The sequence below is a fragment of the Podarcis tiliguerta genome (assembly GCF_965153285.1).
Source record: "Podarcis tiliguerta genome assembly, chromosome: 4".
NCBI lineage: Eukaryota > Metazoa > Chordata > Lepidosauria > Squamata > Lacertidae > Podarcis > Podarcis tiliguerta.
Window position 1 is genome coordinate 27,745,074 of NC_139537.1, and position 24,505 is coordinate 27,769,578.

The following is a 24,505-nucleotide window of genomic DNA, read 5'->3' on the forward strand; positions in this document are numbered from 1 at the left end:
AGAAGACCGAGAGGGTTTCTATAGCAAATGGATTCAGTTAGGCTGAATTGTTCCACTAATAGTTTCATAGTTAGAATCTTTAGAGCAGTAATACAAAGTGGAGGAAAAATCATATTTGGGTTTTAAACAACAGCAATAATTTTAAATAAGAATGCTAAAATTCAATTGCGATGGTTTGCCAAAGGTTCTTTGTTTACTGCTGATCCTTTGGTAAAGGTCCGACCAGTTTTCAAGGCCCCGTGAGATGCTTGGCCTTAAAACCAACTTTATTATTATATTTTAATATGAAGCAGAAGACAATCCAGATCATATTCACGTTACAAATATAGCATTTACAGTATATAGTTCTCCGAAAACAATGGAGGGAATGGCATATATTACCATTCAATGACATACAGATTTGCATTTTAAAGTATTTTTTATGCTCCAAAGGCGTTTATTTAAAGGTTTGACCCACATCACATAATTTTTATATTAATCCCAGACTCAAGATGAAATTCTTCCCTTGGTATTCAAGTCTGATTTAAAATATGAAGGCTGCAATTTAGCCTCCAGCGGTGTTCTGCAAGCCTTACTAAAGTCAGTTGCCCTGATCTAGGTAGGGCCATGCAGAAAAACAGATGCAGACTTCTGCAGATGTATCTAGCTGTCTGTCGAAGTTAGGAAGTTGTCTTATACTGAATCATAGCATTCATTCATCTAGCTCATCTAGTCTACACTGACTGACAGTCACTCTCCAGTGTTAGATCCTAACCCTGCCTATCGCCGCCAGGAAGTGAGCCTGGGACTTACCGGATACAATGCATGTGCTCTGCAACTGAGCTATGGCTCTTTCCTATAGTATAGCACGATAGGTGCTATGTGTGTAGCCTCCAAACTCTTACATGTACCCAAACCACACCACCTCTCAGAGGTCACGTGCATTATGCGCACAAGTTTAAATGCGCCTAAATTGTGGGCTTGTTGTATATAAGCGTTTGGAACAATCCAACAAACCTCAGGCGTTCATGAGCACACTATGATGGGAATGACATTTCTCAGCTGGAGGGAAGTAGCATTCCGAGTTCCAAGGGAAAAGTCTATACAGTGGTGCCCCGTAAGACGAATGCCTCGCAAGACGGAAAACCCGCAAGACGAAAGGGTTTTCCGTCTGCAGAGGCGCTTCGCAAGACGAATTTCCCTATGGGCTTGCTTCGCAAGACGAAAATTGACGAAAAATTTTGAGGTTATTTTTTGCTCCAAAACCCCTTTTTCTGAATCGCTAAGCTGCTAAAAGCATTTTAGCAGCAAAACCGCTAATCCCTTAAGCCTTAAAAAGCCGTTTTTAGCCCTTAAAGTGCCAATAGCGCTAATAACGCTAATCCGTCAATGGGCTTGCTTCGCAAGACGAAAAAACCGCATGACGAAAAGACTCGCGGAACGGATTCTTTTCGTCTTGTGAGGCACCACTGTATTGGTAGCAACCTAGTAAAATTGCATGATTCTTACAGGGGATAGATAGGCAGCTACCTACTGCGTATTTGATTAGCAGATTGTCTTTAACAGGTTGGTGCTAATGAACTCTGAAGCATCCTTCAGGAAGCACCAAGGTCTGCAACACCATGCACACATTATGCTGGCCACGGTAGACTTTGCCATAACCAACGTCATTCTGAAAGTTTTCATTGGAGCCCCACAACTTGGCCTATTGCCCTGGCTCTGGAAGACACACCCTCTACCCCCAATTGTAGCAACTGTGAAATACTTGGCACATTTTAGCTGTTGCATAATGATTTGTCTACTAGCTCAGTAATCATTGGAGGGAAAATATTCACTTTTTATGGGCACGGTGACTCCCCCCCCCACTTTCCGTTGCTTTTGTTTTACTGCTAGCCATGCACATACAAACATATTCGTTTCATTAATAAAAGAATACGGGCGTATGTTTTCCCTCTTAGTGCATGCATTATTCATATTAGCTACAGGGCTGCAGTGAGGGCAGTGCCAGCGAGATATGCAGCTGTTCGTGCATTAATCTAAGAAAGGTTCCCCCGCCACTCTCTCCCTCTTTAATTCTGTAGGATGCCTTTACAGTTTGCTTGCCATTTTGGATATCTTCTGTTCACTTTGCTGAGCTAGGGCTATATTATGTACTGTTGCAACATTTGCTCAGAATACTTTAAAAGCTCCCACAATCACACCATTCTATTCCACTTCCATTAGCATCCAATGGCCAAGGTAAAGGTAAAGGTAAAGGGACCCCTGACCATTAGGTCCAGCTGTGGCTGACTCTGGTGTTGCGCCGCTCATCTCGCTTTATTGGCCGAGGGAGCCGGCATACAGCTTCCGGGTCATGTGGCCAGCATTAAGCCACTTCTGGTGAACCAGAGCAGCGCACGGAAAAACTGTTTACCTTCCCGCCGGAGTGGTACCTATTTATCTACTTGCACTTTGACGTGCTTTCGAACGGCTAGGTTGGCAGGAGCAGGGACCAAGCAATGGGAGCTCACCCCGTCGCGGGGATTCGAACCACCAACCTTCTGACCAGCAAGTCCTAGGCTCTGTGGTTTAACCCACAGAGCCACCCGAGTAGCATCTCCAAATTGCCTGGCATTCGATAACCCATCAGCACTGCTGGAATCTTTAAAAGGAGGAACATCAGAGTCCATCTGACCTGTGTGAAGTGCAAGTAGCTCTCCCAAGAGATGCCTTGTGGGTGGCAATGAGAGAATGGGGAAAGGCAGGTTTAATTCCTAGCATCTTTAGGTAGGGCTGGGAAGTGTAGACAATACTGAGCTAGACGAATCGACGATTTGACTCAGAATAAGGCACATTGCCCACATTCCTAGTGGTCCTTTTCTGTGGTTGTCCTCCAACTATAGACTATTCTCTCACCAACACTGCCATCTTTTTTGGCTCCAGAAGATGTACAGTGGTACCTCGGGTTAAGTACTTAATTCGTTCCGGAGGTCTGTTCTTAACCTGAAACTGTTCTTAACCTGAAGCACCACTTTAGCTAATGGGGCCTCCCGCTGCTGCCGCGCTGCTGCTGCATGATTTCTGTTCTCATCCTGAAACAAAGTTCTTAACCCAAGGTAATATTTCTGGGTTAGTGGAGTCTGTAACCTGAAGCGTATGTAACCCGAGGTACCACTGTATTTCTTTCTTCAGGCATTTGGACACGACCTGGCTATGGGTGAATTTTAAGTGCTCATTCTTTTTTGAAATGGTGGCGGGTCTTTTATGCTTTGGGATTATTATTATAACATACTGTGGTATATTTGCATTATATTCTTTTAATTGATATTTCTTCCCCACCCCCTGCCACTTTTTGCACTCCATCTGATACCGGATGGCGGGGTTGAGTGGCTATGCGCTTACCTGACCTCCTGGCAAGGGCGTCATTCCTGATTAGTGAGAGGGAGAGTGGGAGGGACAAGGTAATAGGGAGGTTGATGCTGTACAGAGGTGACAGCAGGAGCATCGTAATGCCTCTGTCAAGTGCGCCACCTTGCTCCTTCCACTCTTCCTCCTGGTAAGCAGCAGCAACCCATCTTCTGGGAGGTCAGGTAAGGGCTGCCATCCCACTCCATTGTCTACTCCTGACTCCGTCTTAAGACTGTTACATAAAGCAGACTTTGGAACATCATAGAGAGTCTCTTCTCCCTCTCCACAACTCAGTTTGGCAAACCATTCTGTCCGAAAAAGAGTTCTGAAGAACTCACAATGTTGTTCACTGCTTTGTGATATTTTAGTAAGTTCTATTATTATTAACATTATTATTAATATACCCCACCTTTTCCTCTAACAGGACCAGTGCTATTTTTCTAGAAAAAGAGGTGCCAGACCTCCTCCCTCGTTCTCTTAGAATGGCAATGGCGCCCACCTGAGAGGTGCCAGAACTGAGTTCCAGTGAGTTCTGGCTGAAAAAAAGGCCAGAACAGGACTCAAAGAACCACTAAATTCTGAGTCATCTAGGCCCTTCTCTCGGTCCTGCCACCTTCACGGGCACACTTGGTGGGGATGCAGGAGAGGGCCTTCTCAGTGGCTGCTCCCAGACTCTGGAACTCCCTCCATGGAGAAGCTAGACTGACTCCCTCCTTGTTGTCCCTCCACCAGTAAATGAAAACTTTATCGTTCCAACATGCTTTTGGGAATGGACAGCTTTTAATGAAAGAGCTGGTGCCGTTCTGTTTTTATTGTAATTATTTGTATGGCTTTAATAGATTTTATAGGTTTCATATTGTTTTACTCCTAACAATGCTTAGTTGTTTTTAAATTATTGTTTTTCCTATGCTTTTAGCGCTTCTCATTTTTATATGTAAGCTGCATTGAGTCCCATCAGGGGAAAACGTGGCAGTATAAATAAATACATAATCATTATTATTACATTCCTTTGCTGATAAAATCACTTCGACTTGGCCAAACCTGCCCACTGCTGCCTTAGCAGAGTGTGAGCCAGAACTGTCAGAGGTTCCAACTTGACCCAATTGCATTGGATCACTTTTGCCTTGGATCATATGAAGATGCAGCAATATCCTGTAATATTTGAATAAGGCAGTCGTCAGGTTTCTCCTCTACAGCCCCTCAGAGCAGGAACAACCTGGCAAACTTTAGAAAGTCTAAATACGCAATGTCTACTGGAGAACTCTTACCCATACGCTTGTTGACACTCTCCAAAAGATTAGGTAGGGCTTACCCTTGTGGGAAACAGTTCCTCGTCAGCAAAACTTGTTCTTCTATATGCTTGATGATTCTGTCTTTAAAAAAATTCTATCCACTAGTTTTCCTGGAACAGATATCAAGCTATAACTGGCTTGTATTTTTCTGGATCTCCCCAGGATCCCTGTTTAAAAATTGTTACTACTTTGGCCACTTTCAAGTTCTCAGGTACAGAAGTTGATCTTATGGGATAAGTTACATATTTTTGTCTGAAGGTTAGCAAATTCCCCTTGGAAACTTCCTCTATGTGGGGATGCCCTAGAAGAGAACTCAGAAGCTCCTGTTGGTCTAATATTTAATTCCAGCTGCATAGGAGTATATACTACTATTTCCACATAAGAAGCTGCCTTATATTGAGTCAAGGCCATTGGTCCATCTGGCTCAGGAATGTCTAAACTCACTGGCTGTGGCTCTCGAGGATTCCAGACAGGGAGTTTCCCCCAGTCCTACCTGCAGACTGAACCTGGGACCTCCTGCATGCAAAGCATCTGCTTGAACTGACTAATTAGCTTCAGAGCTCAATTAAAGGTGCTGTATCCTTAAGCTCTTGACAACCTGGGACCTGCATAATTACAGGACTGTCTTTCTTCATATGCACTCCCCAGCTAATTAACATTAGGCGACCTGCTCCACATTTCATCACTCTGCCAGGCCAAGTTGATCTCAGCAATATCCCACCCCCACCCCTTTTTTTGCAATGCAATGCAGCTAAAGCCATGGAATACCTTTGCTGAAACACATCCCTGTAGGACCTTCTTATTTAGAAAGGATATGGGGAACGGTTGTTATTATTTTATTCTTATATCCCCACCCTCCCCTGCTCCCCCCAAAAAGGAGCCCAGTTAAGCTAGGCACTTAACTACAGAAATTTGGGTTGCTGAAGTGGTGGCCTCTTGTGCCTTCAAACCATACCATGGAATGGATATGAGCTGTAGCCCAAAACATAAGGAGGGCAGCAAGCCGGGGAAAGCTGGTATAAATGATACGCTTTCCTGAGTCAACTTAGCTCCAACCCCGTCGCCATTATTCACACGTGATGGGGGAACTCCAAAATACTGTTTAATGTTTAATTATATTTTTGTAAATGCTGGAAGCTGTCCAGAGTGGCTGGGGCAACCTGGTTGGATGGGCAGGGTACAGATTATTATTATTATTATTAGTTGTAGTAGTAGTAATTTGAACAAGTTGTTTTTGGATTTCACAGGCCACATGCCATCCACTCAACAACTCTGGCTCCCATGAAAAGAATCTGCCGTAATTACCATTTGCAGTCTCAACGAAGGATTCATTATGAATTAATCAATGCAACTGCCATTGTCATTACAGGATGGAGATAGCTTTCTATACATTGCTTCCCATATTATGTTCATTAGACTTTAAGCAAGGTCAGTGAGCAGGACATACTGCAAGCTATCCAATCTTAGAGAAAAGTCGCAGCTAGCCTGCAGTTGCTGCTCTTATTCTTGTCCACCAAAATCAAATCACTAGAAGGAGGCTATCGGAACCAGGTCAAGGTGTTTTTTAAAACTCAGATGTTAAATATGTTAAGAGTAAGGCTGTTCAAGGCTGGTTAAATATTGATATAACTTGCTCAGTGAGGTGTGGGAACTACAATGGAAATGTGAAGGGTTACAAAAACCCTGTCAGTTCTTTCTCTCAAGAGGACAATGTTTTCCCTTCGTTGTCTCTCTTATTTTTCTTCGTGTTTAAGCTTTCTTACTTTTATCTTTCTGCATCCTGAAAAGGGCAATTGGGTGTCCCAGCAGAAAATCATTTCCACATCTGATAAAGTGTTAAAAACACATGGTATGGCTCTCCCAACATTGCATCAGTTTAGATTGACATACCATGTTTAAATTCTCTCCACACTGAAAAACAACAACAATAACCCTCTCTACCCATAGAAATCAAGCACACAGAGGCAGGAGGAGGACGTTAGCTAGGGATAGCCAATGTAGTGCTCTCCATGTATTATGGAATACAAATCCCATTATCCCTTGGGGGGGTGTATGCTAGTCTACAACATCTATGAAGAATAGGGAATTTTTAATTCCTCCACCTGTATTCTGGTGTAATCCCAAGAGAGCATTTCTAGCTGTGCGGTTTAGCTTTGATTTTGACCTTCCAAGCAGTAGATGTGTATATATTCTGCTGCATATATCTACTTCCCTCTGGCACGGATAACCATTTGAACAGCGAGAGCCACTCAAAATAAATAGGGGGAGGCCCTTCAGGCAGGAAATATTTTGCACCCAAAGAGGGTCACTGGACTGTAAAGTGGGTTATGTTTGGAACTTAAAGGGTCCTTATAGCAGGATGTCAACAACAATTTTTTAATATTAACTATCAAGCACTTTGCCCATTTTACAGATGGACAATGTTTTGGTTGCACTGCTTGAAAAGCAGCTATCACAGTCGTGTGCTGTAATTTTACCATGTCCTGTTTAACATATATTCCCTGGTGCTTAATATATATTTGTATGCATGTACATATGTATGTTTGAATAATCCAAAGCAGAATGTGTATTTGCCTTTGTGTATTTGCACAGTTATGTCTTCCAGAATCCTATGGGTAAAATGTTGCATTAATATAGCTCCTACCTTCTTAAGTACTAGAATCTTTCCAAAATTTTATCCACTCTTAAAATGAGCTTATACCGATGCCTTATTAAAGCTTCATTTACTCTTCGACTTCATGCAAAAATTCAACCTTGCTGTCCTTCATACTATAAACTAGAGGTAAATCTGTCCATATAATACGAAGACATTTCGATGGTTATATTAGGATGTCATAGCAGTAGCCTGCATAGACAATGCTGGTATATACCTAATAATTTTATCTGGTATTAGCAGCAGTTCCTTGCAAACATGTGAACATTTGTTAGTCTTGGGTCGTCAGAAAAATGTGCATTATTTGTTTCTAACATTGTCCATTGGGAAAGTTAAAATACTGATCAAAGGCTTAGAATACTTAAACAAATATGCCATTTTAAACATCAATGGAATGGCTTACATCAATGGAATGGAAGACCACTGAGCATCTCCTCTACTGCAAAGCACCCACTCTGATGATTATTTAAGAAACAACATCTGTATATATATATCGAGAGAAAACTATTTCTTCTTGCCTGGTCTGCTGCACTTTGATCCATGCATTTTAGTTAAATTCCAGAAAGGGGGGGATACTGAATGCACTGTAAATGCTTGCGATGACTGCTGCCACCATTATGATAATGAAGGTAAAATTGCACACACACACACACACACACACACACACACGTGTGTGTGTAATATACAGTTTTGAAATCCTAGTCTTTTGAGGTAAAATGCATTTGACAATCCTCTGGCAATCCGCCGCTGCATCTTAAAAAAATAAAAATAAAATAAAAATCACAAGCAGACCTGAGGAATATAAATATTAAAATCTAATAAACAGCCGCTGGATAGATGAAGAAGTGATTAATTTAGGAAAGGCATAGCATCTGTTTCTGTAGCAAGATTAGACGTTTTAAAAAGAAAACACATCGCAAGTAACTACCCCATTCTCCATAGACATAATCACAATCCTATCAACTTTGTGCATCACAGGATAGTACCGAAGAGGAGGGGGATCCATGCAATATACTCTTTTTTTTAATCTGTTGTTTAAAAAAAAGTATAACAAAATGTGCATACTTTAAAACACAAGCTTACCAGCACATATACAATGCATTTTATTTCGTTGAACTGGGGGGAAAGCTTCTAAATACTATGTTATGTCAATGCATTGTTCAATCTATAAGGCAAAGGTAGTGGTTGGGGGTGGGTGGGAGGGATTTAAAATGACAGTATATAATTTCACATCTCATAGAGAAAAGGAATATAAATCTATACACGTAGGTACTGGTGTCCTGTTGCCATATCGTGGGTCTAAAACAGAAGGGAGCACAGGACAGTAGATGCCTTAAAACCATAAATGTGAAAGAAAACATCACTTGAGCATATCCATTTTATTTTATTTTTTTCTGTATACACTGTCCTTTTAACTATAGGGATAACTTGAATACTGAGCATGTGCAATGAAGAAAAAGCTTGCAATGTCAGTGTGAATAATGGGGTGAGGAAGGGGAATGAGGGGGTGTGGCATCTCAATCAAAGGTTAAAATGAAACTGATAAAAGCAGCATATGGACTGGATAACGAATTAAAAATAAAATATAAAATGTTTATCCACTGAAGGAACTGGTTAATGGAGACTGCCAGCACGTTGCCATGGAAACACTGACTGTTGGAGCTGTACCATCTCATACCTTATCCAATACATTCCTGGTTGTTGGTAGTAGTCCAAAGAACCTGATCTCTTGATGGTAAAACCGTGGTCCAGCTGAGCAGAGAAAAACGGGGCAACTCAGTGGGTCGACATTGTGCTAGAGCATTAAGACCTCCAGACCAACACTGTCCCTTACTTAGTGCATATTTAATGTTCACTTTCACAAGATAGTACTCTAACATCCTTTTAAAAAATAAATAAAACAAAAATCTATGCACTGGAAATGGGAAAATAAGAAAATGAAAAAATAAATAAATGAAAGGGGGGAAAAAGAAAGAAATTAGCCCTAAAAAATCTACCTGGCTGACTTAAGACTAAATTGAGATAGGAGAATGCATTTATTTCAACTTCTGACAATTAGTCCGTTTATATAGCAACAAAAGTAGGCTGCCCCTTGGGTTTCACATACGTATATATCCCTCTCCCCACCCCCTGTTTGATGGCAAAGGGTGTGTGGTGTTGTTGCTTTTTTATAAAAAAAAATAGCAAATCGTAGCCATTCCTTGCACCAGAAGAGACCAGACTACACAATGATCAAGTTATGCTTCTTCATATTTGTCGAAATGTGCAAAGATAAAAGAAACACATTTTGACATTCCCATCAATCTTTGTATGTCAGGTTTTTGGTTTTTTTTTTTTTTTAAATATCTTGTAGACAAGGGATACTCAGGAGTCCTGAATAACTGTATATTCCTGTACCGTACACATGAGGCAAAAGGAGTAAATAAATGGTTGCACTGTAAAATCTTTACTAACTTGTACTGAAATCCAAGTTGTAAGCTTAATTTAATATTTTTGTAGGGCGAAGTATATTGGTACATGTGTAGTGGGTGGGGGGGAGCACATGTTCCATTTATTTCTTCAATTGTACGGAGGCTGGGTTAGCAAAAAAAACAGAGGTGTTATTTTTCTAACTTTTCCACAGCGAATTGACACGTAGGTGGGTCACTACTTAACAGGTAATTAAGTGTTGTTTTAGTCCTTCAGAGAGAGAGATAAAGGCACACTGTGCAGTTTAATACTGGAGAATGCTATAATGCTAGAATTGTTACATGGGAATCTATTAAATCTATATTTATTTTTGTTTCCCTCATTAGACGTATAATGTGGTGACATAATGCTGAATGTTTAGAATTCATATTACAAGAGGCAGTTTGAAACATTTCCAGATTCTTACTTATTGAAGCACACACCCTGACTCTGAATCCACACAAGGCATAAATTAATATGTTGCTTTGTTTATTTTGTTTCATTAACCCGTGCTTAGTCTTATGCAAAATATTTTAAAACATCCAAAATGATTGAACATTTCCTGCTGAAAATATGAGGCCCTTATTATGCGTGCGTTATATCCTAGACTGATCTATGATTGCCACCTACTGGCACACTTGTGTGATGCACTTGCCAGACACAATAGCCAACCTTCCAGGGGGTTTCAAATCAAAATATTGCATTACTATTTGAATTTCTGAATTATTGTAATGGGGAGGCACATTTGACCATACATCTCTCTCTCTCACATACACAACCCTTTTCTCTATTTGCTAAATACAGTGCTGCTGTTACTTTAAATAAAATAGGCTAAAGGAACAGATTGCAAATAGGACCTGGAGGAAAGCTGAAAACCAAATAAAATTTGAAAAGTGACACCTAAATGACAGCTTGTTCTCCATGCTGACCCCAGCTTCTAATGAGTGGTGCACCTACAAGCTGCCTCCCCCCCCCCCATTTTATCGCTCTCAGCTGAACCCATGGAAATATATTTGCACAGAGAAATTTAAGGCAAATGGCCAGTGAAACACAAGGAAGTCCTGTAGATCCATCCACAATTAGAGACACTGGGGGTGTGTGTGTGTGTGATTTCTAAGCCAGCCTTTGCTTGTCTGGAGACTTCCATGCGTTTTGGACTACAATATCCTTGAGTCCGACTAGTTGCTGAAGGCTGTTTTAAGCTGCCAAACGATCTACAGTGGTACCTCGGGTTACATCCGCTTCAGGTTACAGACTCCACTAACCCAGAAATAGTACCTTGGGTTAAGAACTTTGCTTCAGGATGAGAACAGAAATCATGCTCCAACGGCACAGCGGCAGCAGGAGGCCCCATTAGCTAAAGCGGTGCTTCAGGTTAAGAACAGTTTCAGGTTAAGAATGGACCTCCGGAATGAATTAAGTACTTAACCCAAGGTACCACTGTACTTGCTCTCAAGTAATCATCTCGGAGAGAGTGCACCTGAGTAAAGCTGGTAAGAAGGTTCAACCTTCCAAGATTACTTGCAGGCCTCAGAAGAAGTCATGAAAAATAAAGAGGAAGGCAGAGATAAAAGGAACAGGTGGGGTTCTCTACCTTGTCTCCCTGATGAGCAGGGGCTTCCTTGGTCTGCCATAAAGACAGAGGAAGTGGAGCCAACACTCCAGAAAGAAGCAGGAAGCCAATGCCCAAAGCTCTGAAGAGTTTGGGATGCCCTGCCAAACCCTGATGAAAATCAAAAGAGGAAACTATCTGCACTAAATACCACCACCATGCAGACACAACTGCTTAAGTTCTTGCAAGCAGCCTGCTAGGGCCAGTCTCTCAATTCTGCTTGCACTTTACCCCTGGGGTAAAATAGTAATAATAATCAATCAATCAATCAATCAATTATAGCTTGCGTTGGGGAAGGGGGAAGATCTAATCTCTTGAAAACTGGGGTGATCCCTGGCTCCTCCTCTGATAGAAGTTTGTAAATTAGGCTTACAGTGCCTTTTGTCATTGGTGACCATGCCCTCGTGAATCCTGGCAACACATGATGCTGTCAGCATAGCTTTACTTACTTCTGTCCTAGTAGGAGAAGGGAGCCACCCACCACATATGGCATCAACCTAATCCGAAAAATGAGGGTCCCCCACCTTTTGCAGAGGTCATCGCAGGCGCTGGGCCAGTTAGCAATTTTTGGGTGGTGAAAAGAAACACTCAAAGGGTCCCCCTGATTCTCAGGGTAAAGGCTTGTACTCTTTGCCCATCACTAATATGCACAGTATCATTCTCTGCACAATTCTCTAGATGGGACTGTTCTTTTGGGAACAGAGGTGGAAGCTGCAGTTTCATTTCACTGCAGTTCTCAGGAAAACACTTCAACATTTCAGTGCATATTTCTCCTAATAAACACATTTTTGTCTGCTGTTTTGACTAATGTACCCTTTGTGCAAGCAATTTCTCCCAATATAATGCATGCTGGGACATTATTTTCACTAATATATTCCTTTTTATCCACACTTTCCCCCAAATCATGCATTTTTTTGGTAAACATTCTTTGGCTGGATAACCAGATTGCAAAGTCTGGATAAGTGTGAATTTCATAGGATGGCTGTGTTTTGGTTCTTACATTGTTTTGCACAGAATACGTGGATATGCTTGATTCAGCTTTAAGTGTAAACTGAGTCAGATTCCTCCCCTATCCTTAGCTGGGATGGACTGTGTGGACTGCTGAGGCTGGCTTTCATGTGTGCACTGGCTTAAGTGCCTGCAGGCTGATGTAAACGTTAGAAAGCTCCAAAATAAATGGTTCTTGAAACACATTGATTTCATTTTGAGAATGAAGGATTGTAAGCTTTAATGGGTGAATTAATCAACTCCAGCTTGTTTGGCTAATTAACTAGAGAGGGTTAATTTAAATCAGCAGGGGCTCAGGGGATGTGTGTGCTCATTTTGGAGACCATGTTGGTTTTGGCAATAGGAAAGAAATATTAAAGGTAGCCTTTCTTTCCAAGAATGAATGAATGAGTCTTAGTCCTTGCTTGTATGTTACTTTGGGCTACAATATCTCAGAAAAGAAAGAAAGAGAGCAACCTTTGAGGTTTCTGTAACATGTAAACTATTTAAATGTGATGAATTAATCAGTTAAGAGACAAATAATTAGTCCACTAAAAATTATTCACTTGCTGACAGCTGCGCTAACAACTCATTAAGGCTTCAGACATGCCTCACTTAAACGCAAGAAACTTTACTGAAGCTACTAAGTTGTTTCTGCATTGGTATATTTTAAGACTGACTCATAGCTTAAGATGAGGGAAAAGGGTGACACAGCAGCAAAACAAGCTAATGCTCTTCTAGGCTGCATCAACAGAAGTAGAGTGTCACAGTCAAGGGAAGGAATAGCAATAGAACCCACTCTGCCTTGGTCAGACCACACCTGGAGTACTGTGTCCACAATTTAAGAGGATGTTAACAAGATGGAACATGTGCAGAGGAGGGCAACCAGGATGATTAAGGGTCTGGAAACCAAGCCTTATGAGGAACGGTTGAAGGAGCTGGGTATGTTTAGCCTTGAAAAGAGACTGAGAAGAGAGATGATAGCCATCTTCAAATATCTCAAGGGCTGCCACATGGAAGAGGGAACAAGCTTGTTTTCTCCTGCTCTGGAGGCTAGGACCCAAACCAATGGCTTCAAGCACAAGAAAGGAGAGTCCAATTAAACAACAGGAATAACTTTCTGAGAGCAGAAGCTTTCTGACAGTGGAACAGACTCCCTAGGATGTTGTTGGACTCTCCTTCCTTGGAGGTTTTGAAGAAGAGGTTGGATGGCCATCTGCCATGGATGCTTTAGCTAGGATTCCTGCATTGCCAGAAGTTGGACTATATGAGCCCCCAGGGTCCCTTCCCACTCTACAATTCTATGATTCTATAGCATCCGAGCCTTCTCCTAAACATACTTGCCTCAAGCCACACAGAACTCTCACAAGAGCCAGTGATAGGCATCAACTTGGATAGCTTTAAACCATGGAGCATAAGTCAATCATTGACTACTACCCATGATAGATATGCACTGCCCTCGGTATCAGAGGTGGCAGTTCTCTCAATATCAGTGCTCGAAATCACAGCTGTTTGCCCTTAGGTTCTGTTTGTGGGCTTCCCATGGGCATCTGGTTGACCACAGAGAGAAGAGGATGCTGAACGACATGGACCTTTGGTCTGATCCTGCAGGTTCTTCTGATGCTCTTAGAGGTCTACACACTAAAAGGCTTCCTCATTCATGTCATACTAACTGATGTACCATGGGAGTATGTGTATGTGTAAAAACATTCCTAGAGTAAGAGAAGGACATGCCCAATTTATGAAGATCTGCACATATCAGAGGCTGCCAGGGAACTAAGAATTCTTGGATCTTTGCACTGTTGCCTTGTGTGGCGAGCCAGCACATGTAGAAACAGGTTGAAGGGTTATCTGAGGAGGCTCTTGGAGGTGACTAGGCCCACCCTGTCCATTGGCTTTCCCTAACCCTCTAATCATTTCAGCTCAGGCTGGAAATTTGTGGCTAGCTGAAGTACAAGGTATGGTTCCTGGGGCTTCCAATTCTTGGCATCTCTGGGCCTAGAACTGGCAGAACTTCCTCGGTGTTTCCACCAGGGGCTCTTGCAATGGGATTTAAGTATGTCTAATGTAGTAGGTCCTATGGAGCAAGCATGTGTATCTTTACCAAGAAGGAAATACCCCCAAGTTCAAATAAGTATACATAGGAAGAAGAAGAAGAAGAATTTGGATTTGATATCCTGCTTTATCACTACCTGAAGGAGTCTTAAAGCGGCTAACAATCTCCTTTCCCTTCCTCCCCCACCACAAACACTCTGTGAGGTGAGTGAGGCTGAGAGACTTCAAAGAAGTGTGACTAGCCCAAGGTCACCCAGCAGCTGCATGTGGAGGAGCGGGGACCTGGTTCACCAGATTGCGAGTCTACCACTCTTAACCACTACACCACACTGGCAAAAACCTGTTGTTTGACTAAGGACTTCAGTCTTAGTCAAACAACAGGGGTTGTTTTTTTTTTTTTGAGAGGGGTGATTCATAGTAGCATGATGCAACTTAAATATGGAAAGACAAATTCATGCAGTTTGCAGCTCATGCTCTGCAGAGAGTTCGGCCTTTCCAATTAGCCACTGTCAAAATGGCATTTACATTTTATTTGGTGTTCCTGGTAATACATTTGAAGCTCTACTCCCCTCATACTTCCAATTTTACTGAATCAGTCTGCAATCAGAGTAATTTTCCAGGCAGGACGCCATTTTTTTCATCCTACTTTTACCTTTCTCCCTCAGTACCACTATATGCCTCTTGCAAACCTCAAGCTGAGATTTGCTTCCATGGCTAAACTTAGGAGCTTTGTAAAACTAAGCAGAATGTTATCATTAGCTTATTTTCTTCTGCTTACTCAAGGATGACAACACACACACACACACACACACACACACACAGACTCAACATGTTAGCACTCAAAACTTTAACTCAAATTGAATTATACTTGGCCAGTACATTAAATTGTGTGTTTATCTATTTAAAAATTAAAAATCACTTGTGTGTATTAATTTGGAAATGGAAAAGTGTTGCTAGTCAAATCTGTGGGGCAACACCATTTTACCACAACTTCTTCAAGACATCTGTATTCAGTTAAGCCATAACTGTCAGCTCTCCTCAGTGAACAGAGACTCTGGCAGGCAGCAGTGAAGCCACTAGTTTGAAACACTCAAAGAAAACAGTGACAAGTTGATAGAAAGCCTATTTATAATCCTGAAGCAATTACTTGTATTTTTAAAAGCATTTTTTTCAGGCTTAGGAGGGTAAACAACATAGAGAAGAAAGGAGCATTCATTGACATAGCTTACTCTCTTGTGTAGCTATAAAATCACAACTACAACCCGCAGAGAGAATACTATATGTTTGTTTTACGTAACGCTATCAATAACAAAAGCTTAGCACTGCCGTGGCTGCAGGCCTCTTTTACAAAATTCATACTTCTCAGGTCTGAAAGACACTATTTGGCAACATATTTTAGGAGATTTTCTAACCAGACCTTCATCATACGATCCCAGGGCTTGCTACAACACAACAAATTAGGAAATCACTACAGTAAAACCAATTCAACACAACTTACGGAAGCAGACAAAAGTGCAGCATCATTTAAAAATGCATTGTAAAACTACCACTGATACCAAACATTTATTTGCACGAAAAAGCTAAGTGCCCTACATATTAACACCACACGTTATCATCAGACTTCATTGCCCTTTCTTTCTTTCAACGTTTCAAATGGCAAATGGTAAAGATTGGGAACCTGTGGTCCTTCAGAGTTTGCTGGACTCCAGCTCCCACCAGCTCTCCCCAGCCATTGATCAGGGATGATGGGAGTTGTAATCCAGTTACATCTAGATGCCCCCTGGTTCATTAACCCTGGCGAATGGGTACAAGAGATACGTGACTACCACCACTTTGCAAGAAATGTCAATTACCTCTCATTTTCAATGAGTAACCCTCACTGGGCAAAATGCTTCTTGTTCTTCAAGGCGGAATTGAGAGGCATGATCAAAATGTGTCTTTACTAAAGCCACAAGGAAAGGCAGATTTAAACACTGCAACTAATATCCTTCATTGTGAACACCTGTTCACTTCTAGCTTATTCATTCTGGTTCACTGCAAGCAGTGCTGGCTGATGCCCATTGGGACTGATAGGGTTGAAGGCAGGAAGACCAACAGTAGGAGGTGCCAAAGCCAATATCAAATCCTACTAATTCTAGTTTTGTCTCCATCATCTGCCTCCTTGCTGAGCTCTCCAAGGGCAACACTGGAATCTGAAAGCCTGGGCCACGCCCTTGACTGCATGAGTAAGAAGAAAAGGCTGGACCAGCCTCAACTGGCTTCAAGAGGAGCCCTCCTTTCAATAAGAGGAGAGGTGGGTTCTGTGCTACATATGGATCCAGCACACAAGGATGATCCAATGTAAGCTACAGCCCTTCCCTGTAATCACATTCAGTTGCTGCTGAGCTTCACAAACCTTCCTGGTTTCCCCATTTATAAGCCATCTAAGTCTGGGACATCACCACTTTCAGTAATCTTCCTTGAAGCCAATGCCTGTAAGGCTAAATTGGACACACACGTACACAAACCTTGTAAGCATTTGCATGCTGTATTCATCCACTCATGTTTACTGTACATTCAAACTATTTTAACAAAAAAGGGAGTCAATTAAGATTTCTTAACACTAAATTCTGGCACTTGTAGAGTATCTAAGCTAAGAATTATACCAAATGCTATCTTATAATTGATTTAAAGCTTATCTTCCACTGCATTTTAATTTGAGCAGCTGGCCTTGCAAAAACTGGATTTAGGCAGCATGCCTGTAGTTAGACCTCAATGGGACTTACTTTTGAGTTGCAGGCAACTCTGATTTTATTGCTGCTGAGACTGTGCACTGGAACGTGTGGGTTTATTAGCATTATCTTGCCTGTTAGCTTTTAGAGGTGCCTCACACCACAGAAATCAAATCTCTCTCTATTCAGAAGAGAGCATTCCATGAAGGACCCCCTATATTATGAAATACTCTCCCAGAGGAGGCAAAGCACACAGTGTGCTGTGAAAACCTTTCTTATTTCTGCAAGCATTTCTGGAATGTTGATTGTACCAGGTCACTTTTAACACTCTGTTTTATTTATGGTGTGTGTTATTCCGTATTTTATTTTGTTGCAAATTCTACTATTACACGGGGAATCGTAAATATTTTTAAAGAAGCAAACAAGCACACATTTATATATGCATGGTGGAAATTTGTTCTCTGCATTTTTGGGAAAGTTAGATGAAGTGGCCAGGCTTGTGTGCACATTCATGAAAAATCACAGTGGTGAATTACTAGCAGGAAAACGCCAATCTCCAGTACTAAACAGACAGGGTGCCAATATTCAGATAATATAGCGCTAAAAACCAAAACAAAGATCCGCATGTCATTCTATTTCTATGCCATTTTTGGTTTTCGGTGAGAAGCTGCACTGTGGTGTCTTTCCTCAATTAAAATACCAAAACTACTGAAAGCAATCAGTTTCCAGTGCAATTGGTGCAAATTAAACAAAAAATAAACATAAGCATAATAAAGGCGGCGAAGGATGGGTGAAAAAGGAGCTGGCAAAGCATTTTGAAAGAGCTTTTGAAAAGCTATGAAATCCCTCGTGTAGAGGACCTGAGCAAGTGCTTCTCATGGACAAGCGTGCTGGCAGCCCAATTGAAAAGCTTTTCAGCTGGGCAGTTGAGAACATACCTGATATTTCATATGACAAATGCACATAATGGGATGTTTTAGTTGTGGGAAACAGCTACTGTCGCTTTGGTTTTAATGGAACATTTAAAAAAAGCAAATGCTGACTGTATTTTTAGCCAATGAGATGAATAAAAACAGTGACCAAACCTAAGGAAAGCATGAGGGAAAGATTACCTTCCATTTTTGAGGCAGGGATTATTTATTCAATTTTAACAGCTAAAGAAATAAAATCATTGGTGGGGTGGGAGGCGATGAGGGGAAGGTCAAACACTTGCAAAACCGAATAACTCTGGAGCAAGCATCCAGAAAAGATGGGCTGAGCCAAACGAGCTGAATTTAATTCATGCCGACTTAAAATCCACCCCAAAAGGGCCAAGCCAAAAAAAACTCCCCAAAACCGTGAAAGTGGGAGAGCTACACGAAAAGGGGCTCCACCTGCACTTTATCCAAGCTGGGAACAAATGTCAATTAATCTGATATGGTTAATGGTTATTATGTTCGATGCATCATTCTGATGGCTCTTTCTGGAGCATGATTAGTAGGCACATTTATGAAAGGAAGCTTAAAAAGCACAAGCAGACATAAAGAAAGAAGATGGGCATGTTAAAAAACAAACAAACCCAGTGACCGCTCAGTGATATTAATTTATGGAAACCCAATGACTTCTGTGCATGTTTCTGGGAAATAGATAAATGATAACCCTGTTAGCTACTGTTGGCCTTTCTGTATTTATGGTTGGAAGAAGAGGAAGCAAGGAAGCCTGGTACATTTTCATCTGTGCTATTATGAGATTTTAACAGGGCTTCTGCAGAGAATTGCAAAAAACCAAAACAACAAACCATGTGTGCTACAAAGAAGCTTTGTACGGAGTTCTGTTTAAATCTCCAGCCAGTTTGATTCCTGTCTGGAGGGAAGCAGCTAGCCAGCTTGTGTCCAAAGAGTGATATGTACACTGAATAAAATCTATGGGCACATAGATTTGTATCTTACAATGGAAAATGGAAGTTTCTTCTCTTGGGTGTCTTTAAAAAAATGAGAGATTCATTTAGGTTATTAAAACGCTTCTATAATTCTATCAGACTGTGATGGAAAAATTAGGGCCTAGTCCTAAAACCATATTAGGCATTCCAGTATCAGTATCTTGAGTTTTGGGGGTGCAGACATTGTACGGCTGCCAATTATGCATATGGAATGCTCCATGGATCAGCTGTATACATGCCACAGCATGCAGGGCTTTAGGAGCCAATGCAGTGGGCTGCATATTGCTAATCCATGCAGTATTTCAGTGTCAGTTGGTGTAGGCAAAAATTTCTACTCCAGAAGCAGTTGTATTTCTTGACACTTAATGATTTCTATGTGCTTGGTGTAAGGAATTCCTGCTTCGAATCGGGGTTTTTTGCTCTTGCTACAGGTAAGTATTATAACAGTCCAATCCATGAAACAAATTTAAAGTAAATGATCACAATCTTAAATGCCACATTTGTGAATGCACATTGGATTTTCTCCATTGAGGGACTGATTTTCAGAAATATATAGGATAGAGTGTGCTGCCTAATATCCTTGGGTGATGATATGGCTCTCAAGATGAAGAAATTGGAAGAAGATGGGATAATTGAAGTTTTATTTTATACTGCATTAAAGGCATAACTATCTGCTGAGTTTTGGGTGCCATCTCCTCAGCACAGACCCAATATACAGACGCTGAGGGAGAAAAGTTAAGCATTGTATTGCAGATGCTTACTGCTATAACGGAAACGCCAGCAGCTGTGCTGTTGGGCTTGGGGCCTGTGTTGAAATGCTTTTTGATCTTTCCAGCTACAGACAACTGATGCTCATTCTCTGGAAGGCCATCATCCTGCAAAGCGAAAACAAGCATTTGTGAATTATGATCCACGAGGAGCTGAAGAACAATTCAGGAGACATGTTCTAGACCACTACCATATTGTATTTAACAATATATTAATTATTAGGACCTATTAGTTTTAACTGTTTTATTTGGGAATCTGCAATTTACAAGATCTAAAAGTGCTTGGAGGCAGCTGATTAACTTTCTAATATCATGAAGTTATATGCTGAAGGTTGCCAATTGTTACACCATTCTAGTTTTGTATGGTATTCATGATTACCCAGTTGGCTAATTCAACATGCCTGAAGTTGACACAATAACAGTCTACATAGACTAGAGTTGGCCTAGGAGTAAGGCCTTAAAAGACCAACTTGCTGGGTACTTCCATGACCTATTAAAATAGTTCTGGAGAATCCCCCGAAAAGAATAATTTCAGGGTATGTGTAATGAATAAACAGAATACAAAGACAGATTGCTTATGGTGTATTGCCACAGTCACTCTTACAAATGGGTTGTATACTTTTGGTCATCCACAAGTCAGTAATATTCCCCCTTCCCCCTCAATGTGCCATATGAAACATAGACTCATATTCTTGTAAATAATGGCTGAAGTCTTAAAAAAAGCCCTTTAAAATAGATTTGCCCCACTCTTTCAGGTATTTTGGACATATGTACATCAACAACTGACCAGCATCTTAATACTTAAAGCTTTGTGCCAGTATCTCTGCAACATAGGAGTAACATCCTATTTTGTAATCCGAAGAAGTGTGTGTGTCCTATGCTAAACAATAGGGTACTGATGCACTGAACTGGTTAAGGGTCATAAAGCACATTTCTAGCTTTTTGGGGGGTGGTAAATGGTTTGGGGGGCAAGTGGGGAAAGAGGGAGGGGAGGTCCTTGTGCTAATGGGACAACTTTGTTGTATAAAACCCTAGGTGTAAAGTAAAAGGTAAAGGACCCCTGGATGGTTAAGTCCAGTCAAAGGCGACTATGGGGTTGCGGCACTCATCTCCCTTTCAGGCTGAGGGAGCTGGTGTTTGTCCACAGACAGCTTTCCGCTTTATGTGGCCAGCATGACTAAACTGCTCCTGGCACAACAGAACACCGTGACGGAAACCAGAGTGCACAGAAACACTGTTTACCTTCCTGCCGCAGCGGTACCTATTTATCTACTTGGACTGGTGTGCTTTCGAACTGCTAGGTTGGCAGCTACTTGTGGCATGTGTCATATTTCTAAAACAGCAATTCAAAAGACTTCACAAGCAAATGATTTTTTTAAAAAAAAAGATAGTAATGTTAAAATAAAGCTGTTAGCCATTAGATTTACTTACATTAACCCATGGGTGTTCGAGGACTTGCAAAGCTGAAAATCGCTGGTCTATATCTACCTGTAGCATCATAGTAATAAGTTCCTGTGAAATGGAAAGTTCCATAGTTTAACTATATGCTGTATGAAGAAGCACTCCTTTTACCTGTCCTATATATTTCAATATTCAGCTTTGTTGGGTTCTAATGCTAGGAGACAGGGGAGGACATTTTCTCCATGCCATGCATAATGCTATAAACTACTATCATGCTACCTCTCACTTGCCTTTTCTCTAAACTAAAACATTGCAAATACTGAAACCTTTCTTCATAGGGGAGTCAGTCTTTTCCCTCAATCATTTTGGTTGGCATTTTCTGAATGTTTTCCAAGTCTACAATACCCTTTTTGAGGTGAGGTGTACACAGTATTCCAAATGCGGCTGCACCATAGATTTGTATATTGTGTCCTCCCTAAAGAGGGCACGTGTTGCGGTGAGACCTGGAGACTGACCCCCTGTGTTGTGGGTGGGTTTGATTGGTCAGCCACAACACCCGATTGGTAGGTCCCTCGATGTTGGGTTCAATTTGACCAATGGAGCGCAGTCCAAATGGATTGCAGGACCTATTTATACCTATGCACGTGACCCAGAGCTTCCTCTTTTGGCTCATGCATTCGGAACACCCGCCCACCTCTCCCTATTTTTAAGGCATTGGGCTTTGACCTTGCTATGCCGTCGTGTGTTGTCTGTCATTGGGGCAGGGGCACGGCAGGAATTTCCCCACTTGGCTGATTGGCTGTTGCCATTTGGGTTTCGCCTGCCGCGTAGCAAATCGTCACAACTTGTAAGTTGCGGATAGGCTCTGGTTCAGGTGATAGGGATGGGAGAGTGGTCTCACCATCCCTGTGTGAAGGGTATTCCATTAAAGGAATCCAGGGACTCAAATGGTTTGGTCAACCCCTGAGAGAGGGTTGTGCCCGTGCCTGAGTCCAGGAGGGCATCTGGGTGGTGAACAGTGTCTGCACCCGGCTTTTCACCTTCCCAGGTGTGCAGGGAACTAGTCGAACCAGAACCTATACAACCACTCACCTTCTGTAATCAATAAAGTTGTGGCCTAAATTCTGCCAAAAACCAAAACTAAAATTTGAGTCATGTGTGAAAATTATTTAGGGGGGAGGTCTCTGGGCCTGAACATGCAAAACAGCATTATGATATCGGCAGTTTTATTTTCCATTCCTTTCTGCAGCACATTGGGTTAGCATCTTCATCTGCACTAGCTAAAACTTTTTGATCTGCACCAGTTGAAACTTTACAATAGGCTCCCTGAGAAGGCTTGTAAAGAGAGCTGTCAGTAAGATATGGAAAAAGCAAAGCAGCACAATTTACCTTTGCAGAGTCAGAAACATTATCCCAGTAGGGAGATGGAAAGTCTACTTGTCCCATCAGAATCTGATCAAAAAGGACTTCCTGATCTTCTCCACTTCTACACGGTAAGGAAACAAAAGTGTTAAGTTTCCACCACATGGAAAAAGATAAAGTAAATACATGAAACAGCAAGACTCTGCTCTTCAAGCCCAGCGCTTGAGGAAAAATGTGTTTCTCCCATTTTGCAGAGTCTACCAAACAGCATGTATTCAAAATGTGAAAGAAAGAAAGCTCCTAAGAAACAGTTGCTTTTGTTAATTCATCAGACTATATCTGAAAATTGCAAGGCTCTGCACTTCTACTTTTAGTAAACATATATTTGATATACATTTTATACCATTCTAAAAGGGCATAATATTTAAATTCTGTGAAGAACATCATTTTTATTTCATTTGTTTTTTACCGGCAATGAATTGCATAAATAAAAATAAACCTATGATATCATCATCTCACCTATCATGATACTGTTTAGGTAGATTACATTGCCTCACACAGCGGGGGAGGAGAAGGATGGGGAGAGCAGCTAGCATTATTAAAAGGTAAAGGTACCCCTGCCCGTACGGGCCAGTCTTGACAGACTCTAGGGTTGTGCGCCCATCTCACTCAAAGAGGCCGGGGGCCAGCACTGTCCGAAGACACTTCCGGGTCACGTGGCCAGCGTGACATCGCTGCTCTGGCGAGCCAGAGCCGCACACGGAAACGCCGTTTACCTTCCCGCTAGTAAGCGGTCCCTATTTATCTACTTGCACCCGAGAGTGCTTTCAAACTGCTAGGTTGGCAGGCAGTGGGACCGAACAGCGGGAGCGCACCCCGCCACGGGGATTCGAAGCGCCGACCTTACGATCAGCAAGCCCTAGGCACTGAGGCTTTAACCCACAGCGCCACTCGCGTCCCTTTTAGCTAGCATTATACCCAGAGAGAAAAAACATTTGGGTTTCCAATAGCACAGAAGTGCATTGTTAAAAGGGGAACAGAACAGCATTGCCCATACCCACGGAATGGAGGGAAACCACACAGCAGGATGTAAGTAATCACACCAGCTGCCCAGATGTCCACCTTCAGGCCATATCTACAAGTGACAAGAGATTATGATTAATATTATAAAGAACGTGTGATCAATAGTGCAAAATAAAAGCAAAGAGAAAATGATACCATGGCAAAGACCATCATTAAATTACACGCCGTTGTCTTAGTAATAGCTATATTTTACATGGCATTTTGGAAAGTGAAGTGCAAGAATTAAATCTAAAATATTAAAATTCAAATACAGTGTGATTTATATTCAAATGGACATGCACTATTCACGAGAAGAATATGGATCTTTTTCACTAGATGACAGTCGCTCTGCACACCAGGTACTAAGTGAAACAGGATATAAAATGAAGGAAGAGAGATTGTAAACAGCAGTAATCAGCAACTATCATTAATACTACCTTAGGAACTTGATAAATGTTTGATTGTTGCCTTGGACCTAATCTTCTCAAGATGTTCTTCTCAAGATTTAATTTACAAATTACTAATACATTTAATTGTTCATACCAAATGTGTTACAAACCATCTTACCCAGTTTCTGCAATGATTTCTGGAGCTACATAAGTAGGTGTCCCACAGACGGTGTAAAGAGGTCCGTCAACGATAGTGGCCAGTCCAAAATCTCCCAGCTTCAGTGACTTGCTTCCATCTTGGTGCTCATAAACCTAAACAAACAGTCTTCTGATTTAGTGTGTTCCCTCTAGCAGGAATCTCCCTTTCCCTTAACAGTCAATCTTCTATTCCATTGTGCTTGTGGCAGTGAAGGCCCCCATCCCCAAGCATGCCTGAACACAGCAGATGTGGGGAGGCTAGAGCCAGAGGTGAACAGAGAGTG

At 41.6% G+C, this 24,505-nt stretch overlaps 1 protein-coding gene across 4 annotated transcripts in view; it reads right to left on the minus strand.

Moving 5' to 3' along the window:
* DCLK1 (doublecortin like kinase 1) overlaps nucleotides 1–24,505 on the minus strand; it is a 203,352-nt gene that overhangs the window by 5,103 nt on the left and 173,744 nt on the right. For 3 of the 4 annotated variants that reach the window (XM_083437123.1, XM_083437122.1, XM_083437125.1), the window contains 5 exons: nucleotides 24,202–24,335; nucleotides 23,630–23,707; nucleotides 22,600–22,696; nucleotides 21,241–21,321; nucleotides 19,804–19,917 (listed from right to left, as the gene is read on the minus strand). In XM_083437123.1, coding sequence (XP_083293249.1) covers nucleotides 19,804–19,917; nucleotides 21,241–21,321; nucleotides 22,600–22,696; nucleotides 23,630–23,707; nucleotides 24,202–24,335 — 504 coding nt within the window. Of the gene's footprint in view, nucleotides 1–8,989; nucleotides 9,064–19,803; nucleotides 19,918–21,240; nucleotides 21,322–22,599; nucleotides 22,697–23,629; nucleotides 23,708–24,201; nucleotides 24,336–24,505 lie in introns of all 4 variants that reach the window. The other variant, XM_083437124.1, reaches the window with a different exon arrangement.